Source organism: Rhamphochromis sp. 'chilingali', assembly GCF_963969265.1.
Source record: "Rhamphochromis sp. 'chilingali' genome assembly, chromosome: 7".
Taxonomy (NCBI): Eukaryota; Metazoa; Chordata; class Actinopteri; order Cichliformes; family Cichlidae; genus Rhamphochromis; species Rhamphochromis sp. 'chilingali'.
In genome coordinates, this window is record NC_137934.1 from 6,223,265 (window position 1) to 6,250,941 (window position 27,677).

General features: G+C 42.4%; 2 protein-coding genes across 5 annotated transcripts; both read right to left on the bottom strand.

Annotated features, from left to right (window-relative positions):
* Nucleotides 1–1,043: 1,043 nt before the first annotated feature.
* Nucleotides 1,044–9,184, bottom strand: LOC308400277 (sodium- and chloride-dependent GABA transporter 2-like). 2 transcript variants are annotated; one of them, XM_080887889.1, is made up of 15 exons: nt 9,037–9,184; nt 8,701–8,889; nt 7,880–8,014; nt 6,947–7,087; nt 6,759–6,846; nt 6,535–6,667; nt 6,294–6,428; nt 5,494–5,597; nt 4,032–4,156; nt 3,804–3,916; nt 3,545–3,682; nt 2,518–2,620; nt 2,275–2,375; nt 1,978–2,148; nt 1,046–1,894 (listed from the first exon to the last, which is right to left on the bottom strand). In XM_080887889.1, the coding sequence occupies exons 1-15, from the start codon at nt 9,041–9,043 to the stop codon at nt 1,745–1,747; spliced, it is 1,833 nt and encodes a 610-aa protein (XP_080744015.1). In that variant the 5' UTR covers nt 9,044–9,184; the 3' UTR covers nt 1,046–1,744. The 2 variants fall into 2 exon arrangements, with proteins under 2 accessions (XP_080744016.1, XP_080744015.1); XM_080887890.1 differs by lacking the exons at nt 8,701–8,889; nt 9,037–9,184 and adding an exon at nt 8,104–8,235 and having other exon boundaries at nt 1,044–1,894.
* An 846-nt stretch (nt 9,185–10,030) lies between these two features.
* Nucleotides 10,031–27,551, bottom strand: kdm5a (lysine demethylase 5A). Of its 3 annotated transcripts, XM_080887887.1 has the most exons (29): nt 26,694–27,548; nt 26,226–26,566; nt 25,671–25,748; nt 24,170–24,292; nt 22,223–22,393; nt 21,770–21,955; nt 21,365–21,443; nt 21,166–21,257; nt 20,871–21,029; nt 20,499–20,618; nt 20,228–20,386; nt 19,642–19,823; nt 19,276–19,438; nt 19,060–19,179; nt 18,764–18,958; nt 18,491–18,672; nt 18,238–18,362; nt 17,956–18,106; nt 17,673–17,793; nt 17,293–17,469; nt 16,834–17,012; nt 16,416–16,734; nt 15,749–16,309; nt 15,480–15,638; nt 14,998–15,126; nt 14,756–14,903; nt 14,389–14,609; nt 13,728–14,201; nt 10,032–11,300 (listed from the first exon to the last, which is right to left on the bottom strand). In XM_080887887.1, exons 2-29 carry the CDS (start codon nt 26,382–26,384, stop codon nt 10,995–10,997), a joined length of 5,238 nt encoding a protein of 1,745 aa, XP_080744013.1. In that variant the 5' UTR covers nt 26,385–26,566; nt 26,694–27,548; the 3' UTR covers nt 10,032–10,994. The 3 variants fall into 3 exon arrangements, with proteins under 3 accessions (XP_080744014.1, XP_080744013.1, XP_080744012.1); XM_080887888.1 differs by having other exon boundaries at nt 10,031–11,300; nt 17,673–17,790; nt 26,226–27,551; XM_080887886.1 differs by having other exon boundaries at nt 26,226–27,548.
* Nucleotides 27,552–27,677: the final 126 nt, after the last annotated feature.

A 27,677-nucleotide genomic window follows, 5' to 3' on the forward strand; every position in this document is an offset into this window, starting at 1 on the left:
ACAAGCTAAGCTCTTGCAAAGTCCACAGATGTTATACTTTATCACTTTATAGAACATGACTATATGAAAAAACCCAAAACATATCAGTAAAATCCTGATGTGATTTGTTCGTGATTTGTTCTCCATTTTCATAAAATTGGAGACTTTTGATAGTTATGGACTGATTTTTCTTTTTTAAAATTACATTTGTAGCAGCAGGGGCATGTTCAAAAGACACAGGAAGCCCAGATGCTCCAGTTTTCCACTAGCACTTGAAAGCTGCATGCATTTGTGGATTTGTAAAAAGTTAAAGTTGAAGACTCTCAAAACCCAATATGCACATGTGACATGTCCCTTTGTATCAGCCAAATGTATTCATTTGTATTTATTCATTTTCTAATATAAAGATTGTACACAAGTGTTTGGATTGGAATGTACCTTTGGTGTTACTCAACTCATAACCATCAAGTTTTGTTAAACCAGACAACAGACACTGAAAACTTATTATACAGCATAATTGAAAATAGCGTAATTTTCAAAATGAACTACGTGTTGTATTCAGCAGTGACTATTGCTTCCTCTTGCTAGCTATGAAAACCAGTGTAGCTGTAAGGCACTTTCACAGTGGCTTCACTTTTTCAGCTTTAACTACATCCTACGTTTACATACAGTCTGTTGTTCAAACCTGACAAAGTGGTGTTTTGCTGCAGGTTCCAACTTGAACAACATGTTTTAGAGAAATGAACCAAGCAAGCATTTAAGTGAGCTTTGAAGTAGGAGTTTGCTCTCCTTTAGTGCAATTGTCACAAGTGTTCACCTACAAGCACCAACCTGTTTTAAATCCAGTTGTATTACAAGCCAGTGTACACAAGGAATGAGGTGCCATAGGTGTAAACCTGAGTAACATAATAGTGTGTTTAATCCACCAGAGTTTCCATTTAAATAGCAGGTAAACACAGGCGTTACTGATCACATTAGTTAAAGGTCTGTGCCTAAGCAGAAAAGAACAATGGCTGCTGTGAAAAAGGCTCTATGCGACTTCCCCCCCCCCCCCTTCCCTTTAAAGCTGCCATGCTTAACATCCAAGTCCCCGAATTTGGATTATTTTTTCAGACTTAGGAAGTTCCCCTTCGGAGAGCAAAGGCAAAATGGTTCAGGACAACATACAAAGATTTTTTAATCCGCATTTACAACAGTAATGTTTCTTTGTACAGTCATTATACGTTACAGTACAAAAAATGAAACTACAGTTAATATGCCATATTAGTCCATATCAGTATTCTGCATTTCCATGTATTTATTCTGCATCCTATTATGTCTACTGTTAAGCATAATCTAATTTTCCCTAAATACAAAAGGAAAACCTCTGCAGTTATTTATCACAACATAACAATATGATACAAATATGACAAAACAGCCATGCAGTGTTGTCAGATACATAAAGGAGCATTAACAAGTTGCTCTCTAAGTGTTAGGTGTGAACATCCAATGATTCACCTGTTCCTCCCGTGACTTTGCTTTTATTGGGTTACTTATAAACTTTACCGATGGATTCACAGACTCAAGAACAAGTTTGTCTAAATTACTTTTGTCCCTGAAAAACACTCCTTTCCACTCTGAAAATTCTTAATTCAAATGTCAGGATACTTTTTTAATTTCTTCTGCCTTAATTTATCACTCAAAAATCGTCAACCCACTACTTTCGCCTGAGTCCACCGTGTATGTTATGTTTTAAAGTAAGTGGATCCCACAGACCACTGAAGCCTCACAAGTTGGAGTCCGCCTCAGAGACGGGGAAGTAGCCATTTGTAGTCTTGGTGGTGTCTACCTCTGGAGCAAAGATAGCCAGTAACCTCTCCTGCTCCCTCTTGGTTTTAGGTAAGTCGTCAGATGGTCTGATGAGCAACTGGATGCGCTGTGAACGAGCAAACAAAGATTAAAATCAGGAACACGTCAGTTGGGCACAAATGTTTTCCTCTGACAGGATGACCAGCATACCTCTCTGAGTGTCCCCTGGGTGGTGCTGATCTTATACACCATCCAAAGTGGAATGCAGACCATGGAGGAGAGAGCAAGCAGCCAGCCAATCACATATCCCCACCACGGGTACACATACTCATTGTTGTACTTCAGAGGAGTGTATTTAATGAGGGAGAATGCAAAGGTGCCCTGCAGAGACAAGGTAACAGGGTACGGCAACTAGTGAGGATCAACCTGCTTTATTTCCTCTTTTTTTTTCACTAATAGAACATTTATTGTCATTTTTGGAAGTTTATCTACTTTACTGAGACTCACAATGCACGTGGCAGGGGAGAAGAACAACCAACAGCACTTGATATACGGTCCTGGCCGGTAACCAATCATATCCTCAATGTTATCATAAAAGCGATCAGCGCCTGGAAAAACACGATTTAGACACATCTCATCGTGACACAGTGTAAAACTCCCAGCTGGGTTTCTGCCAGTAACTTGGGTGAACACTCAGAATTACTCGTCAAAGCTTGTGCTGTAATCTTACATGCAGTTCTGTTTGCTTACCGTAAACCCACGCAATGCAAACTGTCTCAAAGATGGACATGAAGAGAAGACACATGCCGCTGGCTGCGTAGTAATCAAAGAGCTGAAAGACATACATGCCCCCCTAAACAGATACAAACCAAAGAGGTATACTCATACAAATATAGCTTACAGTTACAGTTTTAGACAGTTTTTTATACTCTTGGCTCCGTATGATGTCACTGAAAGGAGATATCCCTAATATGGTAATCTTAGACACATAGCTTTTGCTGCACACACCTGCAGAACCCCTTTGTTTTTGTCTTTTTACAAGGGGCAGCCAATCAGAAGAAAGCTGGTTTAAAGGGTTTAAGGTTAGGATGGCTTATTGCAAAACTATTCTAATAAGATCCAAAAATAAAAACAGAGACCTGGAAATGAGCATAATAGGTCTCCTTTATCTAAAAATGAATGGTAGCTTGAAAACTGTACAGTAAAATACTGTTATATAGTATAGTGCTGTTATTATACAAAGACCCTGAAACCTTGAAGCCCAAAAGTTGACTATTTCAGCCCTCATCCTAAAATTGGGAGCATTGCATAACAATGCTTGTCACTTACCTGAGAAGGGTCGCACAAAACCATTGACGCGCTTGTACTTACAAACTGAGGACTTGTTGACACCTCTACAGAGCATTCATGCTTCCAGCTGTGCAGAGGTGAAACCACGTCAACTACGTTGGATTCTAGTAAGAGTTTATTTAATCAGAACAAAGCATCCCACCACCAGCCGCAATCCCTCCACCCCAGCAACTGCCCAATTTGTTAAGAGTATGTGTTGAGAGACAACAGCTTTAACATCACATGATCAAGCAAACTGCTGCTAAAGGCATTCATTCCTGTTAGGAAACAAGGGATGACACCACAGCTTTAAAAAAAAAAAAAGAATAATTTAAAGACACTCGTATGAAATCATTTACTACACACTACAGGCCAATTTTACTTCTGTACTTGTTGATCTTTGGCTGTGTGAATCTGTGTGTTTATAGTCCCAGAGTGTGACACCTACCTCCATAAGCATGACGAGGCCCATGAGGAAGGAGACCAGGACCACGCCTAACAGGAAGAGCTCCCGGCGGTACTTTCGACGGAACACGGCTGGGTACATGTCGACGATGGCCGTCACAAGGCTCTCCACGCACACAAACTGATGTAGGAGAGGGGAAAAGTCATTAATAGGAATGCGATCATCACTAAAGCAATCATGAAAAAGAAAAAACATCCAAGTGGCGGAGCGTGTTATCTGAAAATGGTGCATAGCTTTGTACCTGACTGTCCAGCCCTAGAAAAACAATCATGATGAAGAAGAGGGCCGCCCACAAGGGAGACAAGGGCATCATGGACACAGCACGAGGGTAAGCTATGAATGCCAGGCCAGGGCCTGTGCAGAGACAAAACAAACAACTTAAATTGAACAACCACAAACCAACCTAAGTATCAAAACAAATTAGTGTCACTATGGGATTACTGCTATTTTGCTTGATATCAGGCCTCACCAGATTCTGCCACTTCTGAAATGGGAACATTTTGCTCATAAGCCATGAAACCCAGGATGGAGAAAATCGCAAAGCCTGCCATGAAGCTGGTGCCACTGTTCAGAAAGCACAGCGCCAGGCAGTCTCTGCAACAATATGTTAAGTGTCCTTTTACTGCGGAGTTAAGCATCAGATTCGGAAAGGCAATTATAAAGTAAGAGGTGATGATGATGATGATGCTTGAGTTAGTGATTTTAATTGAGTCTACCCACCTTGGCGACCCCCAGCTGCTTCTTCTTCTAAATATTAAGAATTACTTCGAATATAATCTTAAAAAGAAACTTCAGACTATTTAAAGGGAAAATTCACTCAAAATTTTTATTATTTTATTATTATATCAATCTTTTGATGAGGTCTGCTATGATACTTGCCTTATCTATTCTGGTGGCAGGGTCCGGGGCTGTAAAACTTTGTGCAAGGAATGTGATATGATTTGAGCCAGCCATGCGCCCTTCTGTCCGATGACAGTGACAGTGAGGTGAGTTGCTGGCGATATTTTGAACTTTTCCGTTAGTAAGCGCTGCTGTTTTTGCCGCTGTGAGTTGCTGTTAGCCTCTGTTAGCCAGCATGAGTAAAACCTTTGAAGTGAATCTAACATTGTATAACATAGAAAATAAAATTTAAAAATACTATGTGAAACTTTAATCAAAGTGTTTATCAGAGGGAAAGTGCGATTTTGAGGACGCTGGAGTCTAGCATTAGCTGGCATGATGTTAGCTTACAACTAGCTGTTTTTGCTGTTTAGCTGGCTCGTTGTCAGCTGTCTGGAGATATCAGGGTCACATGTTTAAGCTGCTGACAATAAGTAATTGAGGAAATATCAAGAATAAATATACATTTTATACATGTTTTTATTTGTTAGAGCATTGACTGCAGAGGAGGAAAAGGATGATGTGTGAATGAGGGAGGAGATGTTGAACATATACATGTACAAATCTTAAATTGTCATATATAGTTTGAAAGAGCTATTTGGCATGTTGTGTATGTGGCTGTTTTCTAGCCACCTACATAAAACGTGATTTTAAAAATGCCACATAACATGGAAAGTTATTTATCAGTTTCACATGGGAACTTACTTTTTTCACTGCAGACGGAAGTGTGCACCAACTTCAATGGAGTGGTAATGTTTGCTAGTTGTACAATGTTTTGTTTGGCAAATGTATACGGTAGAAAGTAATTAGTCTGTATGTGAAACGGCTCACACAGTTTTTCAAATGCTTTGGTTGGCTGGTTGGTTTGAGTGCAACAAAAGTATGTAATTTTAACTTTTAATTTAAAACTGGGCAACTCGCACTAAAAAAATCTAAAAACAAACAAATGTCAAAAATGAGCAACTTATTGGCTTAAATAATCTTGAGAAATGACTTTAATCTATGTAAGCGTGTAATTGAATAAGCACATGGATACTGCATTGCATACATACCTATAGCAGTTATTATTATATTTATTGTAACTGCCCAGAGCAGTCAGCGACCCCAGACAGATGGCATAGGAGAAGAAGATCTGAGTGCCAGCATCCATCCACACCTAACACAGGAGAGATATGAATATAGAGATATAGAGATTTCAAATGCAGTGCTGTGTGACCAGGAGGATTGATGTGCTACATCTTTCCATAGACATTCAGCCATCACTGACTAAAGCAGGTGGGCAAAAGTGAAATGTCTGTTACTGGATTTGCTCTAGCTGAACATTTATTAACCATGCTTCCATAAATAGCAAACTGAGATGATATTGCACTATTTCAACAACCAACACTTGCCGTGCAACTGTTTTGAAACACCATTGGGCATTTATTTAGGGAGTTATTTTTGGACTTGGTCTGTAAATCTGAAAAAACACAATTAAAAAGTTTGCTTATTTGCCCCAAAATCAGCTAGATTCTTGTAGAAATCCTACTTCTCCCATACATTTTAGTTAAAGATTCTTTTGGTCACTTAAAAAGCCACTTTAAAAGGTCTTGTTCCATAAAAAGGGGGGAAAGCCTGATTTTGTGTCTGCTTTCAGCTCAGTCCTGGTAGATCTTGTGTTTACAGTCCCAGTGGTGTCTTGACCTTGCATTTAATCCCCGCGGTCCCTGTCTCTTTCATGGAGAGCAGATGGACCCAGCAGAAACAAGTTCCCCCCCAACCGAGAACCATGGGGTACCTGCTCTTGGTTCACGTCACTCTTTGAAAATTTTGTGACTGGCCTAAGTGAGTTTTGTGCAAATGATCTTCATACCTGTGGATCTGCCAGTCGCCCCAAATCAGGGTAAAGGTAGAACTGGATGCCGATTCCAGCGCCAGGAAGGGTGAGTCCTCTGATCAACAGCACAATCAGCATCACGTAGGGGAAGGTCGCAGTGAAGTAGACCACCTATATCGACACACGCATATGTGCAAACAGGAAACATGCCAAAATAATCACCACATGACATCCATCACGTACCCCAGAGCTGCCTCTGAGTCCCCCTCTCACCCACCTTTCCTGTGGATTTCACCCCCTTCCAGATGCAGAAGTAGCACATGACCCAGGCGATGAACAGACACAGGGCCAGGTCCCCATTCAGCGAGCCCATTTGGTCAATACCTGGGGAAATCCTTAGTGCTCTCCTCCTATTGAAACGGGGGAAAAAAACACACCAGTGACAAACCATCTAAATCATTAAGTCACTATCTGCTTTTTATCGAGGGTGCCACAACTCACTCCCAGAACTCAATGACAGGAGAGGTGGTGTTTGGGTTGATCATTTGGTCAGTTGAGGTGTTTCTCCTCTGAAACTCCACACAGTTTTCTGTAGGGGAAAAACCACATAGAAATTATTTACCATTGCACTATAAGAAGGGGAAAAATACATTCTAAGAGGAAACATTCACGAAGCTTTGTTGTGTTACCTGTATTCCACGTATTGTTGCAGGAAGACCAAGGTAGGTCCCAAGAGAAGGAGAAAGACAGATAAAAAATCCCCCAAGCCAGAACGATGATGTAATAGAAGTTCAGCAGAGTCACTATCACTTGGGTGCCATAGCCAAGACCTGCACAAATAATATTTACATATACGTAACAATATTCACCTTTATAATTAGTATATTCTGAATATGAAAAAATATGTATGCTTAGGGCTGATGTTGGTCTTCCAAAACAGAATAATAATGGAGATGAGGAAGAGAGATCGCCCGCTTAAATTTGAGACTGAATTTATAATCCTTCTTTTTCACGTACAAAGTCATGAAAGATCAGACACCATCATATCATAAAGACCTCATAGTCCCATATTATCCCAGTAAAGCATGCTGGTTTGGACTGAAGGCTTACTTGTGATTTGTAGAGTTTCTAAATATAGAATGGGAGACAGAGTCTCAGGGTTCAGGAAGCAGACACCCTCTCTACTTTTCAGATTAGGCTTAAAACTTTCTTTGATGAAGCTTATATTATACTTAGGGCTGGATCAGGTGACCCTCAAACATCTATTAGGTATGCCGTTGTAGGCTCAGGCTGCTGGGGGACTTCCTGTGATTCGCTGACAATTTTCATTTTCAGTCCCTATGAAGCTATTTTTTCCAGATTACTCTCTTCTGTGTCAAAATCTAAGAATGTACGTCTCTTTTCTCTTCTTATGCTCCTCCCTGAACCTGGTTCTACTGAAAGGAAGTTCTTCTTCCCCACAATCACCAAGTGCTTTCTTATAGAAGGTTTGTGAATCAGTGGGGGTTGTCTCTCGCTAACACTGGCAGTTCTTTACTTTACAATACAACGTGCCTTCAGGAGATTCCTATTCTGATACGGCACTATACAGATAAAACCAAATTTACCTGAATCCTCCTTACCTTCAAACAAAGGACTGATCTTTCTCCAGCAGGTAATGCCTCCCTCACTGGTGTACTGGCCCAGTGCTACCTCCAGGAGGAAGACGGGAACACCACAAGTAAACAGGAAGATCAGGTAAGGGATGAGGAATGCACCTGAGTTGAAAAAGAGCAAATGATTAAGGGTTAGAGTTTATACTGAAGGTATACTCTGTTCAAATGCAATGTATTTCTACTGTCTGCACCTTTAATATTGAATCTGATTTGGAATAAAGTACAAAAAAATAAAAAGGAAAGGAGACCACATAAAACCATGAAAGCCCGCAGAGAGGCCGAGGGCATGTGGCTTGTTCAAGTTTTCTGCCTCTCTGCAGAAACAGCTGCTGTGAGCGAGGAGCAACAACAGCTGTCTGACCCCGCTCATTCCCAAACTCTGACCCCGCCACCCCATGGAGGGCGAGAGAGAGAGAGAGAAATGGGTATCTAATTTAGCAGTCAAACAAGCATAACATGCAGCCAATGAAGGAAGAGCTGTTTTTCCAAACAGATTTTCAGAAACTTTGAATGCACCCGTTTTTACTTCTATCATCAAATCAATTTAAGGATGAATTTTGCCTTTGAATGAAGTCTGCAACTCGCGATAACAAGTTTTGTCTCTCATTAAGTCCATTAGTGAACAGAGATCAATTTCAGAATCTGATCAATTTCAGAATAATACTAAGATCTTCAGGTGTTTGCTTAACATACCTTTTGTACAAATTAGTGACATGCATGAATTAGTTGATGGAAAACTGCAGAGGAGCACTCTTTATCTTCTCTACTTAGCTCATCTTCCCACTCACCTCCCCCGTTCTTGTAGCACAGATAAGGGAACCGCCACATGTTGCCCAGGCCGATGATGGAGCCGGCGACTGACAGAACGAACTCCAGCTTATTGCTCCACTGACCCCTCTCCTCCATCTTCACTTCAGAGGGTGGCAAGTCACTGGCATGGCTGGTATAATTGGCGAGGCCGGCGTTGACAGAGTCTCCTGTACAACAGATGTACACGAGGATTGCAGTAGGCCATGGAAACTCGATGGTTGACACCCATATCGCCTGAATTGGAAGCAGATGTGTCTGCACACCAAACTGTTCCAGCTGTAGAGCGCACCAAGTTCAAATATATGTGCACTTACCTTTCATTGTGGTGTCACTCTTGTGACGAGCTTGAAGCTGAATCTGTAGGTTTCAGTTTGACTGGGGCCAAGGTTTGACTATTTAACGTGGCTGGACAGAGAGGTGGGGTTTTGTAATGCTAAACCAAGGCCAGCCTCCACTCTTTCCCTGCATGGGGTCCCTTCCAAGCAAAGTACAACATCCACCATGTCTGTACTGTTAAAATAAGATGCAATGTAATAGTCCAGGGGGATGACATTTGACCTGTCAGCCATAACTCATGTTCTTGTTGCAATGCACTTTGGCTACATAGGTCTAAAGAAACAAACATACATGTTTGTTTACATCAACAGATGCATTCTAAAAGTTAAACTAGTTGATGGAAGGTTTTCCACAAATACGGTGCTAAGGTCTGAAAGAAATACATGTTTTGCTATATAGCAGATAGACCATTGTTTCTCCTTTCATCTATGTTTAGCATTTTGGTCAAAAAGTCTTCTCAGTGGATGAGTCTGAAGACACAACATACAGCAGGTGGTGGAAGATGTGGCTGCATAACAAAACAAAAGTTATGTAATTCTTTGAGTATCCTGCAGCCCACCATGGTTGCCCTTTCTTTCTGTCTGTCTGATAGAGGTGCCTCACTCAGACGGTTGCCAAAAGCAGACGGGGTCAGTTCACACTGGATCTGACCTGTCTGAGTCAGGAGTGGACATCAGCACAACCCCCACCCTTGCCATAATCCTCTACTCGCCCAACAGACCTGCGTACAGGTAGTGATACGTATAAGCTTGACCAGTTAATTTTTCACCGTGATAATCGAGGCCCTGCTTTGAAAATGAATGTCACATAGCTGATGTGAGGTTTAAACCAGTTTGAAAAGAAATCAATCAACCACTCAGTGACACATCTTGAGGTCACTCCCCCCCGCCTTCACAAACAAGAAGTTTAGAAGAGGAGATGGTTGTCGTTTGTGTGCTTCGTCACATGGAGAGAAAAAAAACAACAACATTGCAATTTGTACTTATTTGACTAGGAAGAATTTATTAAAGGTGAGAAACAAAACAAAACAAAACAAAAAGCCACAATCCATTGGTTTAACTGCCTTAAAAGCTATGTACATTATAAATAATTCCACTACAATACAACCATTTGTTTTTCCTAGTCAAGACCTACTTATTGAGATGTTACTGTCTCAAGGGCCTGGCAAGAGGGACAGAAGGGGAACTAATGTCCTGGAGCTGGGAACAAATTTGTCTGTTTGCCACTGAATACAACAGCTGGAATAAGTGAGTGTTTGACTGCAGGTAAGTTATTAATGCCTTGTTACTGCTGAACTGAGGACCAGGATGAAGACGGCAGGTTTTTCTAGACCTAAACTGCTGTAGGGGGATTATACAGAGAGGCCACAACATTAAATCCATCTGCCTAATATTTTGTGAGTCCCCTTTGTGACATCAAAACAGGTCTGGCCCTTTGAAGCAAGGTCACAGGACCTCAGAGGGTGTCTTCCGGTTGCGGGCGCCAAGATATTGCAGCAGATGCAGCGATCGGGCTTATTCTGGTGCATCCTGTGGATGGACTGACATGTGGGGAGGCCATTTCAACACCTCGAGTGTAATGACGAGCCTTTTGTGAACAGGACCTCTGTCATACAGGAGCAAATTAGCCACATTTGGGTGGATGTTAACAGTATCACCCACATGAATACCGATACCAATGGCTTCCCGGCTGAGTGACGCACTGCAACGAGATGATCGAGGTCATTCACTTTACTCGCCTTTGGTTTTTAATGTTGTGGCTGACACATGTAAAGTCTGTTTGCAGATCTCAGCACTCAGAAACAGGAGTGTTTTTCTTGTGCTTGACACTCCCAACAGTTACAGGAACTGTTAACTTGTCTTGAGGTTTAAAAAACTAGCCTGGATACTGGGCATATTGTGAAGTTCTCTGTCATTGGCCCATGTTTTTTTAAGTGCTAACTGCCCTGGTGAGAATCCTGCTGTTGCTGATGTGATGTCGCTGGGTTTAAGTGAGAAGCCGATGACCAGGAGGCAATCACCGATGACGATGGCACACTCTGCACGCTGCTGCCGCACATTGACGTTGTCAGCACAACGACGCTCTCCTCCGACACCTCCTCGACGGTCATTCCTCCACCGGCGGCCTTCCGGGAGCAGTCCATGCAGATGTAGTCCTCATTCTCGGCCATCTCGCATGACACACCCACACAGACCTGGTGGAACCACTCGTCACAGCCGCCATCACACTGAACCCAGTCGACCTGGGAAATAGGAGAGAAAAGAACAAAAAACTCACGTGATGAATTCAGAAATGTGAGTGAGTGAGACAATGACTTTGTCAAGCAAGACACTAAATTCAAAGATAATATTTAACAGCACTCAATCACGTCAGTGTGGACAGTGAAACAAACTTGCTTTTTTCACCACAACAACAAATTTGAAAAGAAGCTGCAGCTTTAATTCAAGAATTTTAATGAAAATACTGCATTAGCAATTAAAGAAGTCTGTTTCACAGCTACAAGTCAGTCACTGTTCAACTAATGTTTGATGTTATTTACTGGAATACATGACTACAACAGAGTAGATCATCTTGGACACACTTCAATTGTTGATTTTCAAAACATTAGAAATAACAAAACAAAAACAAATGTATTTACCAGCGCAGCTAGAAAAAAGTGGTTTTTGCTGTAACGTGAAGCTAAAAAATTTGAAGTAAATTATTATCATTTTCTTTTAAAGGTTACCTTCCTTTCAAAGTAGCGACTAACACAGCACTATGCCATCGTTTTGGGCTACAGTCACGAGCATGCCCTGGATAAATCATCGGTGAATTAAAGGACAGAACTGTAGGGCTAATGATTCCTTAGATTTGATTGGCAGCGCAGACTCAAGAGAGAAGAAGACTAGCCACTGGTTAACTTTGTGCAGTCTGCAGTAGCGTTTCTGATCAAGACGACATCAGGTGGCCTTGTTAATATGTTATGTCTAACTCTCTTTGAGGTGTTCCAGTGCGGTTACCAGCTGTTACTATTCAATAAAAAGGTACCCGATGTTCATTGTGAGAAATGTTTGTTATCCACTCTGGTTTAATAAAACAAACACACATTCAGTGAACGACACCACAGTATTTCCCAGTCTCCTCAGATGGAATCATCAAACTGTCGAGCGGCTCTGTATGCAGACTGATGTTCCGTCTGACACCATGTGAACATCACGACACAATCATGGAGGCCTACAGTTTAACACTGCAGTATGTTTGATTTCGTGCAGTCAATATGGGCTTAAGGGAATTTCACAGTGCAGAACATCAGTAGATACAGAGCCCTGACAAAATCCACATCAAGACTTTGAAAGCTCTGCTCGTGCTTGCTGTACAGCTAATCATATGGGAGCAAATCAACTGCATTTAGGCGTGTAGACAACGTCAACATGACCTGATGCAGTTCAACTTGAGCATTAGAACAAGGAGGAAAAGGTGATTTAGGTGACTTTGAATGTGACATGGTTGTTGATGGGCTAGGCTGAGTACTTCAGAGACTACTGATCTGGGATTTACCCCACACAACCATCTCTAGGGTGAATATCTAGTGAGCAGAAGTTCACTGGGAGAAAATGCTTTGTCGATGCCAGAAGTTAGAGGAGAATGGGCAGACTACTTCAAGCTGAAAGGAAGGCAACAGTAAATAAAACCATGTCCTGACCATGCCACTTAATGACCACCGTATACACACTTTGTACATAGCTTTGTAGATGGCTACTTCCAGCAGGATTACGTCACAACGCTCAAATCATCGCAAACTAGAATCTTGAACATGACAAGGACTCCACCAGTCACCAGATCTCAGTCCTCTAGAACCCATTTAGTGCATGGTGGAACGGGAGATATACACCATGGATGTACAGCTGACAAATCTGCAGCCACTCTTTGATGCTGTCAGATCAATATGGACCAAAATCTCTGAAGAATGTTTCCAGCACCTTGTTGAATCTATGCCAAGATTCAACAATATTGAGAGCTGAGGTGCATCCAACCAAGTACTAACAAAATATATTTGTAGACATAAATTTCTTCATAATAAACTATATTTCAGTCCTATTTCAAGGACGTAGATGTGGTCTACTACCTTGAATCATGTGAGATCAGTTTAGTTTCCTTGCTCCCCAGGTTTGAGTCCACATTTAAACCAGGTGAGCAGGGAATAACCTCTGAGACCACGATGGATCACAATAAAGTAATGACACAAATAAGATTAAGAATATTCAACAATTTTTCAACATATTATATAATGGTAAAAATGGTAAATGGCCTGTATTTGTATAGCGCTTTTACTAGTCCCTAAAGACCCCAAAGCGCTTCACACAACCAGTCATCCACCCATTCACACACACATTCACACACTGCCATCACCAGTGTGTGAATGGCAAGCTACATTGTAGTCACAGCCACCCTGGGGCGCACTGACATCATTAAGTTTGATGGACACAATCTTAATGTTAAGATTGTGTCCATCAAACATCTATGATTTCCCCCTTGTACCCCTTTCAACACACATCTGGATCTGCAAAGGTGAAAATCGGCCGCAAGTGCCTTGAGGCGATTGTTGTTGTTGTTGTTATTTGGCACTGTATAAATGAAACTGAATTGAAATGTTAGTTCGTTTTTTATGGATAATGACAGGTGTGCTCACCTTATCTTTACACGGCCTCTGGCAGTTTTTGGCTGCACACACTGCATTCTCATCATTGGAGTCCTCTGCCCCCGACCAATCATACTTCGAGGGAATGTCAAGAATCTTCTTCTCCTTCCTCTTCTCCATCCCCTCCCTGATGGCCTCTGCCTTTGCGGCCGCTTTCTCTTTCCTCTTTCTCTCCTTCTCCTCTTTGGCCAACCGTTTGGCCAGTTGCTTCATTTCCCGATTCTTTTCCAGGTTGATTTTAAGTTTTTTCTTTTTGGGTTTACCCCCAAGGCCGAGCTCCAGACCCACCCTCTTTAAGTCTTTGGACTTGGGCGGTCGGATATCTCCCATCGCCGAAGTTCCACTGGCAGCCGCAGCAGCCATCAGCATGTGGTGGTGCTCGGCTCTTTCCAATTTGCGTTTCCGTTTCTTCTCGGAATCTTTGAGCTTGATCTTCAGAGGCTTTTCAATCAGAGAGTCGTCAGGCTGGAAAGAAAGGAAGGGGGAGGGGGGGGAAAAGAGCAAATGAGAGCGATCACTGCCATTTCTTATTCTGCATTTACTGCATACATTGTGTGTAATTACACCATCAGAACAAACAAAAATGATTAATCTCAGCATTAAGTCTCTATCCAGCTGTGCAATCAGGTTGCATAATGGCTGAACTTCCTACCTCCATGACCTGCAGGAATCTCTCCTCAGAGGGTGGGTGAGTGGCCTGCAGGATTCTCCAGATGTGCTGGGTCTCATCCAGGGACACCTCCAGCAGGTCTCCAAGCATCATCAGGTCCTCCAGCTGGGCTTTAGCCTGCGGGGACAGCTCAAGAACAGGTGGCTCAAGGCTCCGAGGTACCAGCGGGGTCTTCCTGGGCTGCTTTCTGGGTGTACCCAGATCTGAAATGTAAATATTTTGAGTATGAAATGGGAATCTCCCAAGGAGTAGTTAATGTAATTGTTTATTATGCAAATAAATGCCAAGAAGGAACAATGGGTAAACAGACTCAAAGCAAAGGGATTGTATTAAATAAATGCGGCCTCACTTTGAACACAGGACTTGGAGGCTGAGGAGTAAGCGTGCTCGACACAGAAGGAAGGCGTGGCAGCCAGCCACATGTGACTGACCACCTCCTCTGACTTCACGGGAATCTCCTCATCACAGAACAGGTAGGGCTTCACCTCACCAGGGTCCTGGAGCCAAACAGTCATACAACAACAACACAAGAAGTCAAAATAAAGTCCTATGACACCCCAATTTAAATCACACCACTGATGCCTCCCATACCTTCATATCATATCCGTAAGTCTCCCTGATGTCTTCGTCTGAATCAGTTTCCTCGTCGTCGTAGTCCACAGAGGGACGCGGTGACGTGGCTCTGCTGAAACCAGACTGCTGGAAAGTTTGGATATGACCCTGGGAAACACACACAAACACACACACGTACTCTTTAAAATTTCTTCTCACAGGAAAGCTTTTATCTACTGAACTTATCAAAGAAATAAAAGCAAAACAGCAATGATTCTTCAGCTTGTTGTTGAATAAAAACGGTTTTGCCTGATAATTTCCCTAGAGGGTAGATTTAATTTCAGGTTTCAGCTCACCAGTCTGAAATGTGAACTTTCAGACTGCTAAGCCAATCCACTGGCCTTTTTATCTTTTTACACATTCCTGCCCTCTGCTGGTGAAGTGCACATTTACATCCAAAGCATCAATCTGTATCTCAAAGAGAATTTCTAACCATGCAAAATTATTAATGATCAAAGTACCTGTAAGTCAGGATTGGCAGCGGCTTTCTGCAGCTCAGCGTTGATGATCTTCTCCGTTTTCTCCCTCGCAGCTTGCTCGACCATACGCTGACTCAGCACAGACAGCTTCGCCAGGGCCGAGGACAACTCCTCTGTGGCCAGAGCTTGGCGTGCTCGGTCCTGTTAAGAAAGTTTAACCAACATAAGCGCAGGTAATAAGCAGAGACCAAAAGAAAAAACACTGAGAAGCTCGGATGCTACCAGTTAGGCATTGTAATTTATATGCGTACCTGCCAGCTCATTGCCCTCTCAGTCAAACACTGCAATGCTTCTCCTTCTGGCAGACGCACTGGCAGCTTCTGCAGTGAAACTAACAATGACAGAATGGTCTCTAATCTCGGCCTCCGTGATCGCTGGCACAGCGGACACAAGAATTTGGAGTCTTTACTATTGCTCTGCCAATTCACACCAATCTTCTTCTGAGATCCAGTCTTAGGCAGAGGGACGCAAGCTCCGTGGAACCAGTCTTTACAAAGTTCGCACTGCAACATGAAGCCGCTGGCAGTCTTTCGACACAAACAGAACTTGACCTCCTCGATGCGATCTGCCATGGCCATCTTAGCTAAATTTGCAGCTCGGAGTGAGTGAATGGACTCCACTTCTTTCTGCTCTTTGGCTTTGAAAGCTGCTACAACAGTAGAAGGGTCCCGCACCTCCTCGTGGTTCTCCTCCAGATCACTCAGGGTGTCTGGGTCAAAGCCGCCCCTCTCCTTTTCCATGAGCTCCTTAACACGCTTTCGCTTGCTCTTGCTGTTGCCGTATACGCCAATGTCCACACGAGGACTGAGGACCTAAGAGATATTTGTTATAATTATCATACAGACTTTAAATTAAAGACATTTAAATATTTCTGCATCTCAGCCACAAGTAACATCAAATGTTTCCATGACAGCCCACCTGGAGCAGTGTGTACGTGGAGTTCTTCTTGAGGAACGTGCGAGCAGTCCTCTCCCTCCAGGCTCGAGCTGCAGCTACCTGAGACTCCACCTGAGCTAGCGGATCGAGCCGCACAGGGATGGAGCGGCCCCTGGCCAGCAGGCTCTCCAGCTGATCCAGGTAAGCATAGCTGCTGCCGTTTTGGATGGCCTCCACCTTGGAGGTCCACTCCTTGGCCTTTAGCAGGGCCTCTCGGAGAGCCAAAATATTTGGTAGATACGCTGGGATGTTCCGAGCTTCCAGCACAATGCTCTCAAGCGTTGCCATGCTGTGACGAGGTCTAAGATTATAAGAGCACAAACAAATGTGTGAACCGTCTGATTTTAAAAGGTAGACTTTTATGGGCAATTTAGATCTCCATTCACATGTGAAACCTTACCTGGCCTGCAGGCAGGCGCGAGCTTTATCCTCCCATCTCTCTGACACGGTAAGGATTTCTTGGAGTTCAGCCATGGCCTTCTCCACGGCATGGTGCGGTGCCAAACCCACCCCAGAGTCGATCAGCCTCTTCATGAGCTCCAAAGTGACGCGGTGGGGCTCAGCAAGGGTGGCACGCACCTGAAATTTGATGATGTTCTCAGTCTCTGTTTTGCTCAATCTTTTGATGTTTATGATTTTGACTCATATCTGTCACTGCAAAGATTTTGCTTCCTTTACACTGGCACATAACTACTTAGAAATCTAAATAGTTCTAACAATATGATAACATTCTACAGAAACGGAGAGCAATACGATGTTAGTCTTAAGTTGACTCCTTTTCATTTCCGCTTGGTAACAAAAGTGGAAAACCTTGTGTTTTTGCAAGGACAACAACTAATATCGCCTGATGTGGGCTCACCTCATCAAGCCACCGGGCCTGCTGGAGCTCCTGTTTGAGTCTGGGCAGCTCTGGCAGCTCCACATCCAGGCCACTGCCCAGATCCAAGAGCGCCTGCAGCTTGGAGGAATCTGGCATCTCATCTGACAGCGCCACCTGGGCCCGTTCATGAAAGTCCTCCACATTCTCCAGTAACTCCTGGCAATACGGGCAGTGACAGACACATTTAGAGGTAAAGGAAAAGTAGGAAATGTCAGGGAGTGGTTTAAGAGTATTGGTTGAATGAGCTGGGGGAGCAGAGAAAATTACACAAGAGAGGCTAAAACTAAATTTAAAAAACCCCAAAACAAAACAAAAAAACAATTATAATTGGGATCTATGTATCGACACATGGAACTAACTTTGACTTGTCGCGCCTGGCTGATGATGCAGGGTAGCCTGTACAGCTGCTCTACGAACGCTTTCAGCTCATCCACAGTCAATTTGGTCCGATTGCGATTGCTCTCAGAACGCAGGCGGCTACTGGAGATGCACACAGAAAAAGAGGGGAGAAAAAACCCCAAAGATTTAGTTCCTCTTTGAACAAAACCACCTACAAAATTAATACTGAAAAGACTTTTTAAAAAACTGATATCAGGCCCAGTAACTTGCGAGCGGTAAATCAGCACAAATCATTGTCCTGACCTGTGCCTCTGCTTGCGGCTGAGCAGCAGCTGGGCTACAGAGGAGCACGTCTCTGCCTCTTTGACCATCTCCCTCAGGCGACGGAACAAAGCGTTCTCAGGATACTTTCTGTCCTCTGCGTCCTCGAGCAAAACTTTGAGTTCAATGAGATCTGTGAGGGAGTGACAGAAAGAAAGAGCAGGAGAAAACAAAGATGAGAAAGGATTTAGATATAATAAAGACATAAATAGCTAAATTTAGGGAACAAAATGCTTGTAGTTTATAATGCAATAAAACAGAGACCTTTTTTGTTTTTCTGGTCTGCAGCCAAGGCTTCTGTGACCCTCTTTGCCCAGGTATCATAAGACTGAGCCCGAGTCTTCACGCCATACAGCATGGAGGGGAACTCCTCCAGATCATAGCGATACCTGGAATGGATTGGACAAAAACTGCACATGAAAATTTGTTTTAAGAATTTACTACCAACACTAGCTTGTGCAACTCTTAACATGATTAAAGTTTACGCCATGAATTAAAAAAAGGAAAAAAATCCCACCTAAGACACTTGTCGCCAAGAGGACAGTCACAGAGATCTTTCGCGTGGTGGAGACAAACCAGTCGGTCTGGGCTGCAGGAACAGGTCAGCGCAGACAGGAAACAGGTGGTCTTACACTTGTAGCACTGACGCTCATCGTCCGGAACGAGTTCAAAAACCTCCAGCTCGGACGACAGTACCCCCTGTTGGCAATGAGGAAAGCAATGCTCAAATAATCAGAATGGGTTGCATTACATGTATAACATCCACAAAACAAAAAAGAAAAACATTCACCATTTCCTGGACAGCCTGTCTGAGTTTTGTTTCTTCATCCATCATCTCTTGCATTTCTTTATAGACGGCAGCAGCCAGCTCCACGTCGAGGCTCTCGGGATCTGCAGTCATCTTGCAAAGCAGCTCCTCGTGGGAGAAAACGCAGTACCGGTGGAGACGCCGGTAATGGGCGACACACTGGCGGCCCATTGGCAACTGAAGAATGGGCGAAAAACGAGCAAAGTTTTGGCAAAATAATATACATAAAAAATTCAATATTTAAAATAAAAGAGGAGTTTGTATTTTTGCTCCCTCACCCAATCAGCTGTGCAGAAATTAACAGCCTCTGCAAAGTTGTAGCCCTGGTTGAAGCCGCTGTGGTAGGCCCGGGGAAAGGTAACCACAAACTCCCCGGCACACTGATTGGTCCTGTACACCTGAGGAGAGGAATATATATGTAATAAATAAACATGAATATCTCCACATGAATATTTAACCAGATCAAATTCCAACCCAGAGTACGGGCTACATACAGGGACACCATGCTCCATGAGGACGTTGGGATTCATGATGGTGACAAGCTGATGAAGGAGGTCAGGCTGGGAGTCAAAAAGCTCTGGAGCTAACTTTTTCATGACAGCCTCTAATTTCTCTGCTGCAGAGGCCGGGACTCCATACCAAGTCTTGGGTTCTCCCCTGAAGAACAGAAGGAAGACATCAGAATGTTCTTTTAATATTTAGGGCTTCTATTGTACCATAACTCCACAGGGCAGACATAAACATAAGATCAACTATAAAAGCCCTACTGAAGCAAAGGATTACCACTGACATGCAGAATTTTGTTTTCATCAACACTACTACTTATCTGCTGCTTCCAAAACTATACTTCATAAACTTGCCAGTGAAGAAAATTGATGGAGTAGCTCCAGTGGTCTTCGATGTGCCAGCAGAAGGAGGAGAAACACATGCCCACGTAGAGCCAGGGTACCTTCATGCCTGAGATGTCCACGTTGATGTGGGTGAGCACAGATTGCTCCAGCACTGGCATGTTGTTCAAGTTCCAGCCTGAGTTTGCATAATCCTAACAGGAAAGGAAAAGAGTGCTTCTATTCAGAGCAAATTTGAAAGTATTAAATAAATAGACTGGAGGCTGGAGTTTGCTAGATGGAACCACTCAATAAAATACAAAATAAGATGATGTGTGTGCAATTAAAAATCTTTAGCAGAATATATGAGAAAATGAGCTGACAAATGTGCCTCCCCATCAGTGATGGCATTTTTTTTTTTTTGGGGGGGGGGGGGGGGGGGGGGGGGGAGAGAAAAAGAGCAGAAAAATATTACTTTTATTAGATATTATTAAGTAATAATATTACTATTAGATTTAGTTTACTTAAACAATACTGTCTCTACGTGTTACTTTTCAACTTTTGTCAAGGCAACACATCACCACGTTACAATATTTATACTGTGTAACCATCTTCTCACCTCCTCATCTCCCATCAGCCTCCTCTTTCCGTCCCTGACAGGGAATCCGCTGCCGACATCCTTGGAGCTGATGTCTGCTCCATACTCTACAATGACATCCTCCTCAATGCTGCTGACCAGACGCCAGAACTCCTTCTCCACCAACTCTGTGGGGACCATCTGAGGAGTGTAAGATGGATCTTATGACATATCCTGTTTTAGGTCTTCGCTGAAAGGCTTGAGAGCAGCATCCGTTTACTCATTCTAGCTCTACTGAGTAGATTTCACATACATGAACAGGCATGTTGAAGTAGTCAGACTTGAAGTGGTCGGCCATCTCTCCGAAGCTTTGCAGGCTGTACTCCCTCACAGCTTGCTCGAAGCCAAATGCCTCCCTAGGCTTACTGCATTCCTGTGTAGGAGCATGAACAATTCATTAGAGTTACTGCTTTTGAAGCCACGCCCATTTGAGTAATTAAACTTTAGGTCGGTTGCTAGAAACAGACTTTTGTCTCTCTGTTCTATATATTTCTTTCAGTCTTCACCCGTATACTCAGTATGATGAGTACTATAGTAACTGTAAGAGCACCAATCTTTGACATGAGAAACATTTGTGGTATACCACAGATGGCTCAGGGAGAATAAAAGCACATTCAGCGCCTACCTCAGCAACACACTTAGGGCACCGCCAGTCTCCTTTGGGTACGTCCTGCAGAGGTGGGATCAAGCAGAAGGTGTGGTAGCTGTCGTCACAGCCATCACACAGCAGGAGCCGGTCCTCTTCGTCCCCTCGTCCACACACAAGGCAGAGATAAAGGTCGATCTGAGGGTTAGCGCCACATTTTATTTTTTATTTTTTTTTAAAGGGAAAACAAAACAAGATGCAAAAATTGTTGTGGTATTGAATAACATGGTTAATTTTGACACTCAACACAATGAAATGATGAAATCACACTCACAAAGTTGACCTCCAGGGTCTCCTTGCGTGGTCTCATCTTGATGGCGAAGGCCTGGGCTTTGAGGTGCCGCTGCTTCTTGTTGAATCCATCATCTAAGTGAATTGGAAAACTACAGTAAGAGGAGTGGCTCTTGGTTTTTGTGTTTAAAAACAAAACATAAAAACAAAGCCTACACAAGTCAATCAAAATTTTTGTTTACCAGCTGATACGATCTCCAAGCCGACCATCTTGGGACTCGCTCCAAAAATTTTAAGGGTTTTTGGCTCCTTGTTTTCCCGCTAGAGAACAACAACAATAACAGCATTAGACTGTGAAACAAAGTGATCCTGCTAAATGTTAAGACATCCTCGGTCATTCCTGACACAGTTAGGAATCTGGATGTGCAGAGGGAATGCCAAAAGTTAACGTGTCAAGCACTTTTTTAAACTTTTATTTTGGGGGACTAATTGTTCTGCTACAAATGATAACTTCATGACCCATTTGCAACAATGTTATCAAATGTTACACTCAATGAAACGCATTAGTGCTCATGGCATTTTTAATTTTAGGTCAGCGTGGGTTACAAACTCAACTCTGAGTTAATGTCTGAGCAGCTTCACTTTACCTCTGATTTCAGGCGCCTGGATCGTCTCTCTGGCAGTAGCCGCTCTTTGGTTTGCAATCCATCACCTTCTCCATCTTTATCCTTCTCATCCTCCTCATCGTGCTCCTCTTCCTCTACAGCCTCCTCGCCAACTCCCTCATCTACCTCATCCCCATCATTTCCCTCATCATACAACCTTTGGAGGCCCTAATCGGAGGCAAAATGATCACTGAATAGGTTACCGAAGAAAACCAGGATGTTATTTGGCCCAAAGGTTATTACAAGCTATTAGTAACAGGACATTTATATACAGTATGAAGTGTTTTGGGAGAAACTTCCCTAAGTACAAACATATACATGCAATTTAGACAAGAAACCTCAGAATCTACTTATGATGGTCTAAAACATATTAGCTGTTGTTTTCCTCCCAATTATGATATAAAATGCAGTTAAACAGCATTCAGCACCACTCACAGTTAGTGTGGCTCCAGTCTGGAAGAGCTCATAGGGGTAAAGGATCCTCTCATAGTGAGAACGTAGAAGAGACCCGGTGCCTTTTCCAGCAGGGTAGCCCATTCGGCTGGCCACCTTGGACCATAATTTTTCTTTACACACCGTCTCAAAGCCGCCCTCGGATGACACAATCTTTAATGCACACAAGGAAAACATTTTTTTTTTAGCTCTTACCACTTAATCTATCTAATCATCCAAAATAGGTTTTAACATCATAAGGTAAAAAAACAAAACAAAAAACAAACAACTTTTTTTTTGTGCTGCCGAAGGGTCCTTATAGGGCTGCTCGATTATGGCAAAAATGATAATCACGATTATTTTCACTGAAATTGAGATCTCGATTATTTGACGATATTTATTTAACCCTTTAAGACCTACCATAGAACCAAGTCCGCCAGAGCTTATATTATTTTTTTACATGCTGTAGTGCCATTTGTGGGAGCATTTCAAGTTGCTATACATCAATACAACTGTTATAGCCCATATTTTAATAATATGTATGCATTAAGTCCATAGTAACTACATTAATTGCAAAAAAGTGCAATAAGCTACAAAAAAATTGAAAATCGTTTTTTTTTTTTTTTTTACATATATTTCTACTTGGAGAAATTTAAGAGGTTTATCCCTCAAAACTTTAAATACAAAAAAGTTGCAAAAAATAGTTTACAACAACAGGAAATTTATTTTGAGTGTCTTCATAGTTTTATTTTGGAGATACAGCAATTTTTATATACTGCAGGAAAAACGAAAGAACAATCCTATGATGCAAATTTGCAAAGAAAACAGCAGGTGCATCAAAATAAACTATTTCCAGCTGTGCAATTCGAGTTCTAAGCATCCCAGAAACTATTCAGAAAAGTCAAACATGACTTATAAAAACACCAGTATAGGCTTTTAAGGCCTACAAGTAAAAAACTACATTTTACGCGAATATGGCGTCACGTCCGGTGTCGGACAGGAAATGGCGGACATGCGACAGTTCGCGCTGACGTCTGTTTCAATGTGGGAAGTGTTACGAACAGCTGATCAGATTGGCAAAGCGTGTTTCTGGAATATTATGTTTTTGTTCCTGCAAGCGCTTTTTATGCAATTTTTTGCAAAGCTTTATGTGGAAGGAAACTGTGACCGAGGACAAGCTGATGTCATAAGATGTAAGTTTCATATGCAAAAAAAATTATTGCGCTAGCTTACATGATTCAGGTTCTACAGGGATTTAAAAATAGTTACACAAAACGGAGCGTGCTGCTCTGACCGGCTTTAAAGGGTTAACAGTAACAATGTATTGAATAATGACTTTAAAAAATAATAGAAAATAGTGTGCAAATACTGATAACAGTGCAAATGTTTGCAATATAAGAAATAAATGAAAAATGTAAACATCTATGTTTAGTGAACTTTGCAGTGTTGCTCTATGGTGCAGCTACTCCACCATAGCAAAGTTTACACACTGTGTCTACTTGATCCATGTCTGTCTCCGCGAACCCATAATGTTTCCACACCACTGAAGTTTGGGGTTTTTTTACCTCTCTTTTCAACCAACGGCAGTCACTCTCCTCTCCAAATAACTTCTGCTTAGCTTTCCGAGCTTCCCTTGGGTCCTCTTAATTGTTGTGACACGTGTTCGAAATGCAGAGAGGTGCGCTCGATTTGCCACACGGAGCAGCGCGAGAGTAAAGCTTGAGGGAGGTGCTAATAATCGGCTCAGTCATTTTTAATGATCGTTGAAAGCCCAGATCGTAATCGTGATTAAAATTCGATTAATTGAGCAGCCCTAGGTCCTTATTTACAAAAGTTCACTAAAAAAAAATAAATCTATTTTTAGGTTAAAAAACAAAAATCTGAACACAAAACAAAAACAAACAAACAAACAAACAGAAAAAACAAAACATCCATGCTGACTGGTTCCACCTTGCTGAGCTGGTAGAGGTCCAACAGTTTCCTCTCCACATGAGGGAATCGAATCTTAGATCCCTGCAGCTCCCAAAACTTTGCAATTTGATCCAGAAAGTTGAGCTTTACGCGAGTGAGCGCCTGGAAAAGCAGCAGAGAAAGAGTAAAAAGACAGATTAGAAAAATCAGAGGCTGGTATTCATTTTGTTTCCACATTTTGGTGCCAGGAAAACCAAGAAATTTGCATTGGGGGGAAAAAAAACAACACACACACACACACACAAAAAAAAAAAAAACAACAACAGTATGTCCAGACACCAGATCTATTTTGACAACTTCCATACATAAATACTGTTTGAGATCAGTAAAAAATAGGTAATGCAGTCTGATAATGATAATCTGCGCATTTCTAATATATATAAAACAACATTGCAGCTGTCTTGGTGCCCTGAACTGAAACAACACATATCCAAAATTTGACTTTAAGGGCATCCATGACATCAAACGTTGGACACAATTAAAACTAAACTGAAAAAAATAATAATGCAGCTTTTTGTTTTGTTTTAATAACCTTTTCCTAGTCAAAATAAAAACTGCAGTGTATTTTTCCCCCCTGAGTGAGACTTTTCTTTCTTGGTGTCCACATCTCCTCAGACCCGACATGGTCTGCCCCCATTCAGGTCCAGTCCAAAAAGGCTACATAGTGCCTGTACCACCTCTGACAACTGAGGAAGTTCGGGGTCTCCCCAGTGATCCTCAGGACTTTCTATGCAGGCGCTGTGGACAGCATCCTCAAACAGAACACTGCATCCTTGTATAGGAACAGCTGTGTTAAGGATCAAAAAGCTCTTCAGAGACTGATCCATACAGCAGAACGCTGCTGCAAGACTGCTCTCCCCTCCCTACAGGACATCTACACCTAGAGAAGCTCAGATATTGAAGGACCCGTCCCAACCAACTGTTCCATCAGGCAGAAGGTTCCGCACCATCCGGGCAAGAACAGAGAAATTCAAGATAAGCTTCTATCCCCAGGCCATCTGTGTCTTAAACCAGAACATGCCGCCCCACTCCCCACCCACAGCATTCATAAGTGACTGAGAGAGGACTTATTCTCAACACATCCCAACCTGATTCTTCTCGCCTTTACTACAGCACTAGACACTTTAACACCCACTGCACAATGTACATTTTTAGATTTTCAATTTAAACATTTCAAGATTGTTTTATTTTATTTTATTCACTTAATGTACATAATTCACTTACTTACTGCATATAATGTGGTCTTTTGTATAATTCACTTAATGTACATAATGTTCTCTCTTTTTGCACAGTCAAGGAGTGTGTCAGGACACGTTCCACTGCGTGTTGTACTCATAACTATGCATGTGACAAATAAAGGATCTTGAATCTTAATTATCTATCATACACACAGCCAAAGCAGTAACAATAATGGCTTCAGTCTCATTATAAACAATGACTGGAGTTATTTTATTTATTCATTCATTTGTGGCAAACTCACCTCAAGTTCATTCAGCCTTTGCACTCGAGGAGTGAACCGGAAGTTGCGTACATCACAGGCAAACGGAGGCTGCCAGTCCTGATTGACAACAGAAAAGAAATATTACATTCACCAAAACAACCTGAGCAATGAGGAAATCATTGTGACAACACGTGACTAGTTTAAAGTAAAAATCAAAATCTAAATGTATCTGTTGCATGTATGCATGTAGACGCCATTAGGCCCAATGTCTACCATCGTTCCACTTTAACTTAGCTAGCCACCACTTTAAAACCAAAACACCAGGTGGGAGTGAGGAAAACAGCTACATTTTCTTCGCACTTTCGCCCACAATTTTTCTGAACAACAAACGGAAAGCAGTGCCAAAAATGTTTAATTAAAAACTGAAAAGAAACTGAGCCTCGTTTGACCTCTATTTAGACTAATGGCAACTAGTAGCGTCGCTGCGTTTCGTAAAATCCACGCAGGCCCAAAGTAAGCCAGCTCAGGATCACAAAGAGACAACAAACCAAAAACCTCTGCAGACCTTTAGTTTTATAAAAAAAAAAAAAATACCTGAGGGGGTCGGATTTTGCAGATGCCCGTCTTCTCTGCAATAGGTCGGATCTTGTTGATGAATCCCAAAGGATCCGAGAAATCCTCCCAACTCGGCTCAAACACCGGGCATTCAGGAGGGGGCACGAACTCCGCAAACGCAGACATATCGGCGTCCATCCAGTGACAGTCTTTAAAAAAATATATCAGGGATAAAAGTGCGCAAAGTTGAGCCTCAGGAGTCCATAATTGTGTTAGCTGCAATTGTTTCTTCCTTCTTCTTCTTTAGTGTCCATCGTGATTCTTCTAATGTCCCCAAATAACAAATCACGTCAGTGACAGGAGCATCCCAGGGGCGAAACCTAATGTGATGTGAAAAGTGAAGGCAAAAAATACAACAAGAACCGAGTCAATGATGCATGTCACTCCTGTATCCGTAAACAGAGGGCCAAACCAGGCCGGGGTATCACCACCAAATCCTCCCCCTACCTGGGACGGAGGGCAGTGTCAGTCCAAAAACACCACCATTGCTCCTCTCAAACCAAAGCTTCAGGAGGAAAAAAAAACTGCGGTGAAGACTTGGCCGCAGACGATTTGGAGAAGAAGTTTTACAATACCCAACACACAAAAACACTCCGTCTATTATGTTAAACAAGCTAGCATCGCTTCTGCACTACCTGGGCAGTGCATGCTTTTTTTTCGTGAGGATGCATTTCCAACAAACTTATCTAAGGTTAGCTGTAATGTTCACTAGCTAACGTAATCACGCTAGTGAACTCGTCGATGTCCTCCAAAATAAACTCCAGCCTCTTCGTCCTCCTACTCTGGTGGCACCAGTCAAGCTTGAAAACAACACGGATAAGCCTATTACCAAGCGTACACTGTTGACTGTTTCCTTCTCTCCGCACATCAGCCCCCATTCATTGAAGCATTTGAGGCGACGGAGAACTAGCACACAGCTAATTTCGTAAGCTAAAAGAAGCTTAGCTACCGCTTCCCGTTGCGCAGCTAACATTGACGTTAGCTGGCACAGTCGGCTGAGAAGAACGGTCCTCCGTGGTTTAAGCAGGTTAAATGAAATCGCATATACAAAAGCAATACTCTCTTTGCTTTGTTTTACCGGAGGCAGCTTTCCGTATATTTAAACGTCGTCTATACCTATTGTAGTCGGATTAGCAAACGTGCTAGCTACAACTAGCAAGGAAAGGGAAGAGCTCTTATGGTGCTTTCATGGACACTCGGAAAAAGTTTCACTACTTTTGAATTCATTGCTGTTTTTTCATCTAACTTTGATGCTTGCGTGAAGAAAATATATTTGGTAACAAGCGCTAATAAATTCATATTAGTTGTAAAAATCTGCTGGATTGATTGCTGTCACAGTTCTGCGTTTAAGCAAAGGTGCTGGAAAAATCAGCAGTACGAATGCGGTTGGCGGTGTCAGTAATGTATCTTCGAGCAGATGTCGGTAAGAGG